This window comes from Parasteatoda tepidariorum, chromosome 9, assembly GCF_982258835.1.
Source record: "Parasteatoda tepidariorum strain Cologne lab strain chromosome 9, Ptep-v5.0, whole genome shotgun sequence".
Classification (NCBI taxonomy): Eukaryota; Metazoa; Arthropoda; class Arachnida; order Araneae; family Theridiidae; genus Parasteatoda; species Parasteatoda tepidariorum.
In genome coordinates this window covers 104,843,095-104,858,112 of record NC_141763.1, presented here as the reverse complement: position 1 = coordinate 104,858,112, position 15,018 = coordinate 104,843,095, and the positions used below count along the sequence as shown (strand labels likewise).

General features: G+C 29.8%; 1 protein-coding gene across 8 annotated transcripts in view; it reads left to right on the top strand.

Moving 5' to 3' along the window:
* The window catches only part of garz (Sec7 domain-containing protein garz), an 87,047-nt gene that overhangs the window by 29,419 nt on the left and 42,610 nt on the right, over window positions 1–15,018 (top strand). For all 8 annotated transcript variants that reach the window (XM_016051529.4, XM_071187106.1, XM_071187105.1 and 5 more), the window contains exons 12-15: window positions 3,362–3,518; window positions 7,305–7,525; window positions 12,037–12,239; window positions 12,890–13,013. In XM_016051529.4, the coding sequence (XP_015907015.1) occupies window positions 3,362–3,518; window positions 7,305–7,525; window positions 12,037–12,239; window positions 12,890–13,013 (705 nt within the window). The remainder of the gene's footprint in view (window positions 1–3,361; window positions 3,519–7,304; window positions 7,526–12,036; window positions 12,240–12,889; window positions 13,014–15,018) is intronic.

Sequence of the window (15,018 nt, the reverse complement as noted above, 5' to 3'; positions counted from 1 at the left end):
TCAAAGAAATTGAATACTTATCTTCTAGACTTGACAAAAAACTGTTTTGAAGTTAAACGTAATTAAAAAATATATACACTTTATAAACAAAAAGGAAACGTTTGATATGTTCTGCCATTTATAAATTTTAAAAGAAAAAAGTATCTAAAAAAATTTATGTTGAAAATTAACTTAAGTGAACTTATATTTTTTACCTATATTCTACTACCATAGACTGTTTAAATATTACTTAAACGTTAAGGAGGGTTTAAGGTTTTTCTTACTATTGCTGATATAGGTAAGTTAAAAAAAGCCATTAAACAGAACATTTTATTTTAGAAATGAATTTTATCTGGGGGTTTTAACTACTAAATTTATCCCAAAGCCGGGTCATTAGAGTTTTTCAATGTAAATCTCTAAAGCTTCTTATAAAACTCAAATTGAAATAAGCTCTCTCTCTCTCACACTCGTTTTTTTAATTTTATGCATTTTTAATGCTTAGATTCTCTTTATGTTTAGGATTTGTTTCTTATTATATACTTTTTTAAATAATAATAAATAACCCTATTAAAATGAATAGCTTTTTAAAATTTCTCTCTTTCTTTACCTTTTGTTTACATTTTTATGAACTGTTCCTAACTGTATTATTAAAAATTGCATCTAATTTTTCCGGAATTGTGAAGCTAAGTGTTTTCTTATTTTATCTGACCATAAAAAAAAGAAAAGGTGTTTGTCAGTACACAAAATTGTATATTTTGTCAATCAATTTGGAATACTCTTTTATAATTAATTAGCAGTTCTCTACCTTACATTTCTAAAATTTAAATTCAATTTAATTTAATTTAAATTTGAATTCAGTTACAACTATTTCTACTGTTAACTTCATATTTTTAGGGATTTATGAAGAAAGAAAGAAATAGAAAAAAAGCAAAGAAGTCAGATCAATGCAGAAAAGTGAATTATATTGTCTATTCTGTATCTGCTAATTTATAAGCAAATACTTAAGTGCCCAATTTTTTTTTCTAGTTGAATCTGACATAAAATAATTCTGTACTTAGCAAAAGTTTTTTGTTAGTATGCCTGACTTATAAAATACTTGTGTTACTTCTAGTTGTGCATCAAACTCTATATTTGTCGCTTCTTAGAAATTTTGGGTACTAGAGTTTGTAAAGTTTCATTGATCGACTCTCGTTACTTTGAGCTGTTACATTTGATCTTTATTTGATTTAGAGGCTTTTTCAGTAGTTACGCTATGGTTCGTCAGCGATAGTGGGAGGGGACAGAACAGAAGAGTCGCAATGTACGTCAAGGTTAAGAATTCAGTATGCATCATTCTATAATATACTTCATGAGCATGTATTCATCTAATAATTCTTAATGGTTACCCTTAAACATTTAGCTGCTGGTATCAATGTTATATAAATTGGATCACAGGCTAAAAACGGCTAGGTGTCAATTTTTGTTCGCATCTTCTGATTTTCATTCACCTGTTTAGCAACTGTAGTGTTCTGTTACATTCTGCCGGTGTGTTTGATGAAAGATGAAGTGCTGGAGTTATTAACCATTACGTGGTTGCTTGTATGCTTCCATTTTGCTCTATTCTGCAATTCTTCTCTGCTAGAGTGCTTTGTGCATCAGCAAGCAGTGGTAGTGATCTGATGATGTACTGATCAATAAATTTTGACTGACTGATGTGTTTTTTCAGTTTCAACGAGTGTTAATGAGTTGTCCTACTAACTGTTGAGTCACCATACATATATATTTTTTCACCAGCAATGTAGCAAATCAATCTGGCATCATAGAGAATGCCTAGACATAATTTACAATCACCATGTCAAATGACAATATAGCAAACTGTGAAATATTTCATATCTTTGATGAGTATGGTGTGATTGAAAAATCTATACATATAATAAAATAAAGAATTTGTGTGTGTCTGTTTACCGGATTACGGGTATACCGTAAGCTTTAAATATATTACATTCTACCTAGAGCTAAATGAGTATAACTGTAAACAAATTGTGAAGCCTGATTTTTGTTTCTCTCATATAGAGACATTTATAAAGTGAAATTTTCTCATTGGCTTAGCACAGTGTTTCCCAAAGTGTGGTACGCGTACCCCCACGGGAGCAGTTTAGCGGGGGTACGCACTCTTACGCGAAATATCTTGCAACAAATGAAAATTTAAAACATTTTTATTTAAAAACAGAGCTAGCAAAGAAAATTTGAAATTATGTATTTTCCTATTGCCTATTTTTTGCAGTTAACAGTTAATAATTAGTGGTATCAACAGCGAGTTGTGATTTTTAACTTTAGTGCAATTTTTTTATAGTAAAAAATGCATTCATTTTTTTATCAGAGGTACACAGTGTTACGAAAAATTTAGAAAGGGTACACAAAAGTCATATGTTTGGGAAACACTGGCTTAGCGGAACCTACTGTTTTGAAAAGAACATATTGCGATTCAGTTTAACAAATATTTTAAAGATAGCATCAGTGATGTTTGCTAGCTTATAGCTCTAATCAAAAAATGTTATTTATTGTGTGTTCTATAATACCTAATAATTTTTTGTTCATTAAGCCAAATTATCTGAATGATCAACCTTATCATGGTAGAATAGGCGTACTACATGTTTATTTCGTTTATAATTAGGATTTAAAAATATGTTTCTCTAAACCAATTTAAAATCAACAATAATTGAAATTTAAAAAAAAAGTTTTGTACTGAAAAGAAATTAATTGAAAAATTAAATTAATTCATTTAGGATAAACATAAAGAAACACGAATATTATTATTGATGCCTCTGATAATTAATTTTGGTCAGAGTTACTAATTGAAGTAAAATAATAAGCTTTGTACTTAAAAGGAAAATTAATGGAGAAATGTTACTATTTCATTTAAAAAAAAAAAATTATTAATTCAATTGTAAAAAAACCTGCAAACTGTTATTAACATCAATAATGCTTTATTAATTTTAGTAATAGGTTAACAACGATGATGATTTTATAGTAGAATTTTTTAATGCTCTTCGAAGATGTTTAAAAAAAAAAAGTATCTCGATTTTGGTAAATTTTAAATATCATGAGCTACCTCATCAGCATTATGCCAGATGACAGTTAATCTTTATTTTGAAGGCTAATAAAAACTTGTATTTCACTTAATCTAATACCTAAAGCCTCCGAGATGGGTAACAAATGATAATAAAAAAACTAAAATTATTTTAGCTTGATTATTTGTGTTAGTATTTGCCTTAAAGTTTTGTAGTGTTGTTCAGTACTGATTAATTGACGCTGATGGAACGGGTATTATTTATAATAAAATTACAAGAATCAGGGAAATGTGTTTGGGTCCACTTATGTCTTATTTAAATATTCTTTACAGAATGCTTATCCAGTATCAGGCCTTTACTCCATTCACCTGCTATCCTTGGAAGCTCTTTTAGCTGTGATAGAGAACATTGAAAATCATTGTCAGTTTCGAATGCTAAATCAAAGTCAGTTCTATCAGAATAAGGAAACTATAGCTCTGCCCTCTTCTGGTGAGTGATATTTTAAAATAGTATATCATTCAAAAGCTTTGGATTGTTTAGTGTTCTCAAAAAGTATTCCACGGAACCTTAGGGTTCCATGAAAAGTTCACTTCCCATGGTTGAGGCTTCTTTTTTTAATGCTCATGATTTTTGAAACTTTTAATTATATTTATATCTAATCAATAATTCATTATTTATTAAATTTTTTGATTTTTTTTTCTTTCTAAAGAAATTATTTAAGTGAAGTATGTACCTCTGGGGGTACTGAGTTGGAAATTGATTGTTCTCTGATTCTGGTCAAAATTACGATCTGTGAATGGATGTATGAATGGGTCTACCCTATAAACGGGTGTGACATATAGGTGTAACTGAAGTCTAATTCTTGACCATAGATGGCGTCACTGGAAAAGAACAATCGGACCCCCTCTGCCTAAATGGCATATGTCAACAGCAAGTGAAGTGTGGATTTGAAAAAAAGAGCAAAATTTAAAGCGTATGAGTATATTCTAATAATAATACATTGTATAAATTATGAAAATGACATGCATTTATGAAAAATTACATTAATAATTTCTATATAGGTTTTCAATTCAATTTTCCTTTCGTTGAACTTTTCAATTCAAATTTTTTCTGATAACCATTCTCAATATTAATGACAGATTTTTTGTTTTCATTTTAACATATACCATAATTTAGCCAATATTTGTACGTTTTCAACTTTTGCATACATCAAAAAACTAATTCAAAACAAGGCAAGATGCTGCTTCAATCCTTTGAATTCAATTATCTGACAGACATCTAATTTTAAGACTACTATTGATAAAACAATGAAGAAATTTCTTTCTTTACATCAATATTCTTTTTCAAAATAATTAGTGTATACGTGTAGAGGTTAGCCTTTCTTATATTAAACCAAAATTAAGAAACACATGATAAAAACTAAAATAATTATTCCCACCCTTTCATGATTTTTCTCCAGAAGTTCAGCCAAAGGGTGTGCAATGAGTAAGAAATTAAATGTGAATTTTTAAAAGTAGCAAGCCAGACCAAAAAATGATTGTAAGTCCTTTTGATTTTTGGGTTGGAGAAAAGTAACTGCAGTTTTAATTTTCTGTGGTGGTGGGTATATTTTACCATTCTTGGTAACATGACCATAAAATTCCAATTTTCTTGTTAAAAATGAAAATTTTAACTGAGGTTTTAGGACAGACCAAAAGGTGCTTGTAAAAATTTAAACTGACCATTATGCGTGACAAATGACGTTTGTGACAAATATGGTGTTTCCTCAGCGAAGGTATGTTTTAGTATTTGATTTTGTACCTTAAAATATCGCCTACACTAATTAGCATATTTGAAGTAACCCTCTCGAACCATTAAGAATGAGTCCCAAAACATGAAGATCCGATCAATAGATTAAAACAGGGATGATTGTATTCCGGGTTATTTGTATCATTCTTCTAAGTCTAAAAACTAGTAGCAGGGCATGCGATTTTTGTGCGAATATCGCTAAAATTTCTATGTATCTCAAGGCCATTGGTTTGCGGACTTAAGCAAATCAAAATCTTGTAATCTGACAAAATTTTGAAGCTTTTTCTAAATCCCGTTAATGAGTCAATTACATACATTCTTTGGCCAATTTGATTCTTTTGATTTTGTGGATTTTCGCCATTTTGAATATTTGGAACCGCATTTGAATCTGCTAATATTTCGATTCTCGCAATTCCTTATTCACGTTGTCTAAAAATGCAATATCATGGTTTATATTTATGTGTTTTTAAAACCAAATATCACTATTTGTATTCAAATTTTTTTTAAATCCAATTCATTGGAAAGTCACGTTAGTTAGATCTTTTCTTCCCCTGGTGATTTATGGGTTCAATTCATAAATCACTAGAAGCTAGAAAAAGAGAAAACGTGTCTAAAGACTTTTTTTTTTTAAGAGAGGGGAAGATGAAGATATGTTTGTTTATTTTTATTGTTAAAAAGTGTCCGGGAAATCGACCCTTCCGGAAAGGGACGCCCGAATATGGGACTTTACACTGTATTGCAATTTGTATTTCAATATTGCGAATCAATTCTCTTCAATCGAATATTGCGATTTGCGCAATTCTTCACTTGATTTGAATATCCAATATCAGGATTTGTATTTACGCATTTTCAATACCAAATATCGCAATTTGAATTTGTTAGACTATGAATTTCAATGAACAAGGTTCGAGTAAGAGTCAGAGATCACGAGTTCGAAAAACCTCTGAAGGAGAGAGTTCGCACATTTAAAAATAGTTTAAAGACAGAATTTGCATAGTATTAATTTTGAGTGTGTAAGAACCCTCATTATGCAAATGTTATTTTGTATATATATAACAAATCAAGATTGGATTTGGAGTTTTGTTTCTTTTGATTTTCATGACTGTACGTGTTGAATTCGTTACCTCATGTTATGGAGAGGATTGTTTCTCTTTTATGATGTTTAAGTTAAGTTATGATTTTTCTTGCTTAATAAAATTTCTGATTAGTTAAAAGATGACTTTTTCATTACGTTTGCTAAGCATTTTCCACAACGCACTAAACTCTGCCAGCAGAATTTATGCATTTTTAAAATCCAATATTGTGATTCGTATTCACTTATATGTAACATCAAACATTCATTTTTGCAACTATACGGGATTTAAAAACTGTGCATTGTGATTGATATTCACACAATCTAAAATAATTATGCTCCTTGATTCATATTTGTACGATTTAAAAATTGCATATTGTAATTTGTATTTTTGCATTTTTGAAATCCAATATCGCAATTCATATTCGCACAATTTTTTAAATCAAATATCGCAATTCTTGTAAGTAGTAAGTTTTTTCTTGAATTAGTTACTCTAAAGGTGTGATATTCTGTTTAGTAGGTAATTTAATTATAAATGTTTATTCAAAAAGTTATGCTAAATATGAAACATGTATGGTACATAAATTTATATCGATTTGTGGCATATAAAGCTTTTAGGGTTTTTTACTCTGTGCCACAATCACTCCTGGTACGATCGATGCTGCTGAAAAAAAAAATTTCAAGTTTGATTGGTTAATTAAAACAGTCGAAGTGACTGAAATTGTTAATAACTATGTGTCAGAAGATACTGAGGTGAAAGTTGGCAACTCTTTTAACAAATTCAATTTCAATGATGCAATCTTCCTCTTCGTTGCATGGCATGTGACGACGACCATACGGGCACAAAAACAATGACCGTATGAGATGCAATGCTGACGAAGAAAAAATTAAACAAGTTTTAACTATACATGATTAAAAATGTTTTATATACTATTTTTAAAAAAAGATACTTTCAATATTTTTTTAAATGTTAAATCTAGACCAACAGAATTTACAGTTTGAATTGTAAACTTTGTTCAGTTCACTTTTTTAAACTTTGTAACTTTGTTTAATTCACTTTTTTAAGAAAAAAAAATTTCAAAATTTAAATTTCTAATTTTTTTTCTTTCACTTTTTTAGACATAAATTTCTAAAAATATTTTGTGTGATTGCTAATTTTTACTTCTGATCAATTATAATGATCAATCATAATATCTTTATATCTGATCAATGATACTATTAATATCTCCTTAAACTTTTAATATTTAAGAAAACTTGAAACAAAAAATATCTTATGGACACATAGATTACTAAAAAAATAAAGTTTCCAGCATCAAGAATTAAAAAGGTCCACTAACTCTTAAAATAGTTCATTTTATTATTAGCAATGTTTTTATGAATTAAGATTTTCATGCCTTGAAATATCATTATTTTAGAAAGTGAGGTTGTTGATTCCTCGAAGAGAGGTGTCCTACAACAAGGAGCATCTGGCTATCTCTTGGGTCAAGAATTGATATCTAGTCAAAATGATGAAAAAGCTTCTCCCTCAGTTACTTTTCATGAAAAACAACGACCCTTTATTTTACCCAATAGAATGAAAATATCTGTTGAAATTCCTAGTCATGAAATTTTAATGGCCGTAAAACACAAAAAGAAAGTAAGTAAGCAAATATTATATAATTTAAGGAAGTTTAAATACTGTCTCACAAATATAGGTGCAGGCATAAATTTTTTCCTTTTGAAAAAATATTGTTATTTTGTAATGACTTAAAAAAAAAAGGAAATTTTTTCGACATATAGTGTGTAATCGTGAGCAATAAATTAAATTTGGTTGTGTTTATCATTGATAAAAGTGCTTTTGTTCTGCAGCTTTGTATGAGAAAGATTTTCTTGTTATTTCAAATAATTTATATTAGCAATTATAGTTTTTATTTAAAAGTTCTAACATTGTTTTTTATTAAAAACTTTTATTCTTTATTATAGGTATTAGAATAAAAGCTTTATTATTATTTGTAATTTTAGGTTTTTATGAAAAATGTTTTAATATTAATACAGTAATTTCCGGTAAATAGGCCGCACACGCAGAAAACATCGCTAAAAATTTCTATTTTCATATTATGGACCGCACCGTCGTAAAGGCCGCACTTTCATTTTTTCGATCGATCATCGATTTTTATCAAATATCACATGCGTGAAAATACACGTAACAAATAATAATCTTTAAAGCATAAACTCTTTACTTCGAAAACAGTTATTGATAAATCTTTTTTTTAATATATATACTCATTATATTATCATCAGTTTTATGTATACTTATCATAAAAAGAAAGAATTGAGAACAATACTTGCTTACAGAAGAAACATGTATAACCAATTAAGATCGTAAGTTGAGGATGTGTATACAATAAGAAATAAACTAATCACAAAATAAATCAGCATTTATTTATTTATTCTTTTCAAATATTTTTGAGCATATATCTATTCAAAACCATCAAAATCTGATTCTTCAGTGTCAGAGCAAAACAAACGTTGTAATTCATGATCTAGTTCATTTTCTATATCATCTTCTTCATCGGACATTAAGGAAGTAACATTTTTTACTCAAAAATCCAGTCCTGCATCCTTAAAGCAGGACGTTATAGTGGTTTCCTTAACCCTTTCCCAGACGTTAGACACACACCAGGCAACTTCTTAAAATGCACAACGCATTTTTCCACTTTTAGTATAAGTATGCAATCCATTTTCCCCACTGACTACAAATTTCTACCTTAAATGAATGATTAACCCCTAAATCAAGGGGTTGTAATTTTTTCGTCAAGCCAGCGGCGGGTATTATGGCAAGCGATGCATTTACCTTTCTACATTTGCTTTTTACAGATTCGAGAAGGTGGAAAGTCATTGAATCCATTAGAAGCAAACCTTTTCTTTGAAAAAAAGCCCCAGGTTGTCGTCTCCACACCAGATCCAGTCAATCTACCATAATCTCTTCACGCATCCAACCTTTTTCATTTGCTTTCACATTTATGTTGGGGGGGGGGGCTTTTGGTATTGTTTTGCTCTTAAAAATAATCATCAGACTTAGTTTTTTCCCATCTGCTGTACAGGCTAATACGCAAGTAAACGATGTTTTTTCATTCCCAGTAGTAATTATTGGAACACTCTTTGTTCCTGTTTTATCAACAGTTCTGCTAGCAGGGCAATGAAATGTCAAAGGTGTTTCATCCAAGTTAATAATTTTTGAGAGGGTGAAAAATTTTCCACATCAATGAGGTGTTTCACAAATTTCAAGAAGTCATTTTTTTTCTCCTCCCAATTTTCTGGAAGTTTTTGTGCAGGCAGTGGTCCTTGTTCTGACAGATGTCTTTTTTCTTTTCATGAAACGACAGCACCAGCTTGGGCCACCTGAACCCTGAAAGTCCAACTGGTTTGCAATTAATTTTGCTTGCAGACAAATTTTGATTGTAGACACTGGAAATCCTTTCTCTCGCAGTTCTTCAATCCATTTCACTAAATCATTTTCCAATTGAGGAAATTTTACAACTCCATACCTTCTTGCATGATTTTTCTGGGGTAACTTCGCAATTATATCTTTATTCGCTAGCCATCTGCAAGCACATTTTTCATTGATTTCAAAATCTCGTGCAGCAGCTTTGTTACCGATTTGGTACGCTCTAGCAACAACTTTTAATTTAAAAGCTGAAGTGTAGCTTTTACCTTGTTTTGAAGACATTTAGTTCTAAAGTGTTAGACAAGTACTATACTAAAACTATAGTATTAACTTTTGCAAAGAACGAACAATAGCTAACTTCAACAAGAAATGCAAATTCCTATATGTGAGTTTTACGCACACAATTTTTTCATGCTTTGAAAACAGGGAGAAGGGGAAGAAAAGAAGGCATAGCTGTAAGATAAAAGAAAGAGAAGGAAATGTATGAATGGAATTCTGTAGAACTAGTAGGGGAGACGAACTAAAGAATGTGATGAAAGCAGTGCAATATGTTGAAATACATGCAGGCCCCCTTCCCACGGACTCCCTTTCCATGCTGCTTTATTCCAGGAAGAATAACTATTTCATTCACTAGTTACAATAGTAACAGTCAAATGTAACAATGCATTTGAAATGTTGACCCTTCAGTGACCTTCAACCTTCAGAAAAAGAAAATGAATGGTTAAAAAGAAAATGAATTGCTAAAGAGAAAATTAATGATCACAACAGTCATAGGAGGGGCAGAACTTGCAGAAGGATTCTATGATGTCCAAAATATTTATGACATTGACAGCCCAACATAAGTTTAGTGTGCAGCAAAATAAGAATGAATCACTTCCTTCTCCTCTTTTAATGGTGAAATGTTTCAAACTCAGAAGGAAGAAATAAAATGTTTCTTTCTTTCTCCACTTAACCCCCCCCCCCCTGTGCCTGCTATCGCTTGCACAATGAACTTTGAGAGGAAGGGTGTGGAATGTCAGCAGAGCATACGAAAAATTAAACAAATTGTTTTTGGATTCTTTCTTTGTTTTTCGTTTTGTTTCTGAAATTTGATTTATTATGAAACTGTTCTTCTAGCTGCATAAAAAAGGCGAGATAATGAATTCTGAAAAGAACATGTTTCCTTATAATTAAAAAAATCATTGTTCTAAAGAAAGACATCATCCAATTTTAAAAATAAAGTTTCGTATTGTTTATCATTAAAAAATTTAAATCTTTTCTAACCAAAACAGTTAAATATAGGAAAAAAAATCGTTTTGAAACTATTTCATAAGAGAACTCGTTCAAAAAAGAAAAAAACTACGATTACACATAATTCACAAAGGAAACATATTTCTAATAAGACAAAATCATGCGTCTCTAAATCTTGAGCTTCAATTATTTTATTTATCATTTTATGTATATTTCATAATAAGTTTACAGATAATGAAAAATAACAAAACATTGAAAAAAATTATTTTCGAATTTTAGACGATGTAGGAAATGCTGAAGAATGATGAATTTTTTTTTTATAAATTGAAATTCATTAAAAGAAAATCCAATGTAAAATATAATAGAAAAAAACTACTTACTTCAAGAATACTTAAATATAATAAATTATGAATTTTAATGACAAATGAATGAATTTTACTTCCGAGACAGAAGCAAGTGTTCCAATTAAAATATATTAATTGTTCAGTCTTGTTCCATTTTATATTTGGTATTTCCTATAAACTCAGTAGTGAGATTCTTTGAAGAATATCTTTTTTTTCTTTCTATTTTTAATTTTTTTTCGATTTTGATCTTTTTTTCTGTTACAATTTGACAGTTTTTGCATCAGTCAAGCAGCTTGGAGTCAATTTAAATACTCCCGTGATTTTTTTTACTTAGGCGTGCTTATTTAATGCAGAAGTATTTTATTTTTTTAAATTTAACTGAACTAAAAGTATCTGCTGAAATCAGATTGATGCATAGAACAAAAAGAGTTTATATTCTTAAGTAACAAATCGGAATTTGTAACATCATTTGTAGTTGACGTTCTGCTGTTTTTCGTCAATCGAAAACTTCCTTTACACTGGGTTTACGGTAACACTAGGTTCCTTAACACTAGGTGTGTCATTTTGCCGCATTTGGAATTTTATAAGGAAAATTACAAAACCCTTTTGCATTTTTATTTTATCTCTTGTAATGAGTTTTACCTGTTGATCGAGGTAAATATATTTTGAAAACTATTTTCTTCAAAAGCGTTTAATAACTGCATCGTATCCATAAAAAAAAAATTAAAAACAACCCTGGTAGTTATAGATATTTTATTGAGTTAAATTGATGTGTGTTGGTAGAGATAGGTATGTAAGAAACATCCGTAATGAAACTATACTTCATTTAAAAAAATAAGAACGAAAAACATTGTCAGAGTAAACATTATGAATTAGGTTCGTTATTTTGGAAAATTTTTGGTAAACCTCTGTTTTTGAATAAATCCACCGTGATCAAAAAATTCTCACATTAGGCTTGGGATAAATAAATTCTACGAATAGGCCGCATCAGCGTACAGGCCGCACATCGTGGCAGGCCAACTTTTAAACACATATAGGCTGCGACCTAGTTACCGGAAATTACTGTAATAATTTTTTTAAGCAACAAAGCTCTTAAAAAAGTACTTTAATTCTTCATTTAAAAAAAAAGGTGTATTGTTGTTATAGATTCTTATAACTGGAACTGAGCAGTTTAATTCGCAACCAACAAAAGGCATTTTATTCCTGCAAGAGCATGGACTTTTGAAAGATCCTTTGGATCCCCACGAAGTTGCAACTTTCTTGAGAGATAATCCACAATTAGACAAAAAAATGATTGGGGAATATGTCAGCAACAGAAAAAATTTGAAGGTACTTGAAGCATTTGTGAGGTGAGCAATAAAATTCCTCTTTCTTAAAAATATTTTGGATTTTGTAGTAAATAAATAATACACTTGATTTCTTTAATAACTTTTAAATGGCCTGATGAATTGATGTTTCTTTATATTTTTTGGATTATTCTATAATATTTTCACTCTCCTGCAGATAATTGTTGGTATGCAATATTAGTTTTTTTTTTTTAATGTTGTAGTTCTATATAACTTATATTAGTGTTATGTTGACTGTGTTGCTTATGATTGATTGATACACTGTAACATCAAAGCATCAATCAATCCTTTCTAAGTAGGACTTAACCTAGTCCCACCCCTATAGCATCAATCCTCTCTAAAGCAAATCATTCAACTTATTGACTATGAATCAGCTCACTCTTATGTTTCTTTTTTTAAGCCAAATTTCCATAGCTTAAGTACTTTTATTAAAATACAATTGAGATTTTGACTGTAGCATCTTGCCTTGGCCAAAGGGTTGAGTCTGTTTGAGAAATGTATACCTAGTTATCAAGATCTGGTTCATAAATAAACCTAATAACATTAGTAATTAGCATTATTTTTTGAAAAAACGTGTCCATAGTGGTATTAAAATAGTTATATGTTAAATGTCATACATATATAAATTTGTTTATTTTAGTATTCCTTTCCAGATCATTTGCTTTTGAAGGTACTAGAATTGATGAAGCTTTGAGACAATATTTGGAGACTTTCCGTTTACCTGGAGAAGCCCCTCTTATTTCTTTAATCATGGAGCATTTTGCTGAACATTGGCATGTAAGCCATCATTATAATTATAAAGTACATTAAGAAAGGGTTAACACAAGCAATGCTCTAATAAGGTATTCATTTAGTGGTCCAAAAATTTAATATGATAGACAAACTTGCTAGAAAAATCGAACAATTGCATAGTTTGTGTTATGATACACATCAAAAATTATTAATTGCCATTTATTACACACTGAAACTAATTCGATTCATAATCCCATAAGGATTAAAATTAAGTGAAAAAAAGCTAAAATAATATTAGTAAATACAGTTTAAAATGCTGAGATCAAATAAATAAATAAATGAGGAAAGCATATAAAGTAAAAACTAGCAAAATATTATATTAAAAATTAATTATCTAAAAATTATAAGTAAAGTTAATTCTAAAAGAGTAAAAAATGTTTTATTCATGAACAATTATACTGTCAGCACATGAATGCAAAGCACAGCATAACATGTAAATTTTTATATTCCAACATGTAAAAAATTCTGTACCAGACACTTTCAGTTATTCCATTTGAAATCTAACTGAACTACAACCTAACCTACTGATTGAACAATTAAAATTAGTACAATTTTTTCAAATGCATAAAATTTGAACTGAAAACTATTTTTTGCTACTATTTTGTAATCAGGCATATTTCAAGGTGATAACTTTGTATCCCATGCATGTGATTTTAGTGACAATTGTAGAACATTTGGCGACAATTGTTGTTTTTCCGTATAATAGACCCCAAAGGTAAACAAACTTAAAATGATCGGAATCTAAGAAGCAAAAAATAAATAAACATTATTTTTCGGTTAATAATGTTTTAGTATTAGAATGATATCTAATCAATCAAAAACAAAATATTAGAAAAAAATAATTATTGCTTAAAATATAGAAAACGAATAAAAAAATTGACAGTTATGAAAATATTAATCGCTCTCTCCGCCATTTTCAACTAGAAAGATTCAAGGGAAATCCCCGTTATTCATTAAGGTGGGTAGGTGGAGAAGAAAATTCATTTCCTCCTTATTTGTCATTCAAGTTAAGGGTGGGGCAGTAAAAAATTCTTATTTTCTCCCCCATCATTGGCTATCAATCAAGCATAAGGCGTGGCATGCTGATTGGGCTCTCTTTATTTTAATCTTGTGCGACTGAAAGTGACTCCCCCTCCATGTTAACCTTTGCTGTGTTCACCCTTTTTCGCAGTATTTCTTCCCTTGACACTAATAAAATGGTTCCAGGAAGTGATTCTTTTACTAGTCAGTTGCATAGGAAAGAAGGGGGGAGGGACTCAGTTGTGCTTTTCTGAAAACAAATCTCCCTCCTTTTTTGCATTCCTAAGGAGTGTCACTTATGGTCACTCCATGGTCTTGGGAGGTCTTCTCTTCCCCTTTCTTTTGATTTATGGGTTCAATGCATGAATCACTGGAAGCTAAAGAAAGGAAAAACCTGTTCAAATACTTTTTTTTTTTTTTAAGAGAAGGGAAGATAAGAGATAATTGTTTATTTTGAATGTTAAAAAGTGTCCTGGAAATTGACCCTTCCGGAAAAGGGACTTCCCGATATGGGGACGTTACACTGTATATTAACAAAAAGCTAGCATATTAACCAACCTACTTGTGTATCTTCATTGATGGTTTAATTCAGCCCAACCCAAGAATCTTTATTGTCTTTTTCATCACTCCCAATTGATAGACATTTGCTTGATTTTAAGTATTTTAATCATTTATATATATATATATATATATATATATATATATATATATATATATATATATATATATATAATATACAAAATAATTTTTTTTAAAATAGCTTTTTTATAGATCCACCATTTTACTTCAGTATATAAAGCTAACCAAATTGCCGGTGAAATTGTGGAGCTTTAACTGCCTTGACCTTCCTGGCCCACAATGGGCTGTTGCAGAAATGCTTTCCTCTTTTAAGAAAAATATTGGTGTTTAAAAACATTGTAGGAAATTTAAAAAATAATTGCAAATGTCAAGGGAAAAGTTTTATTTTTGC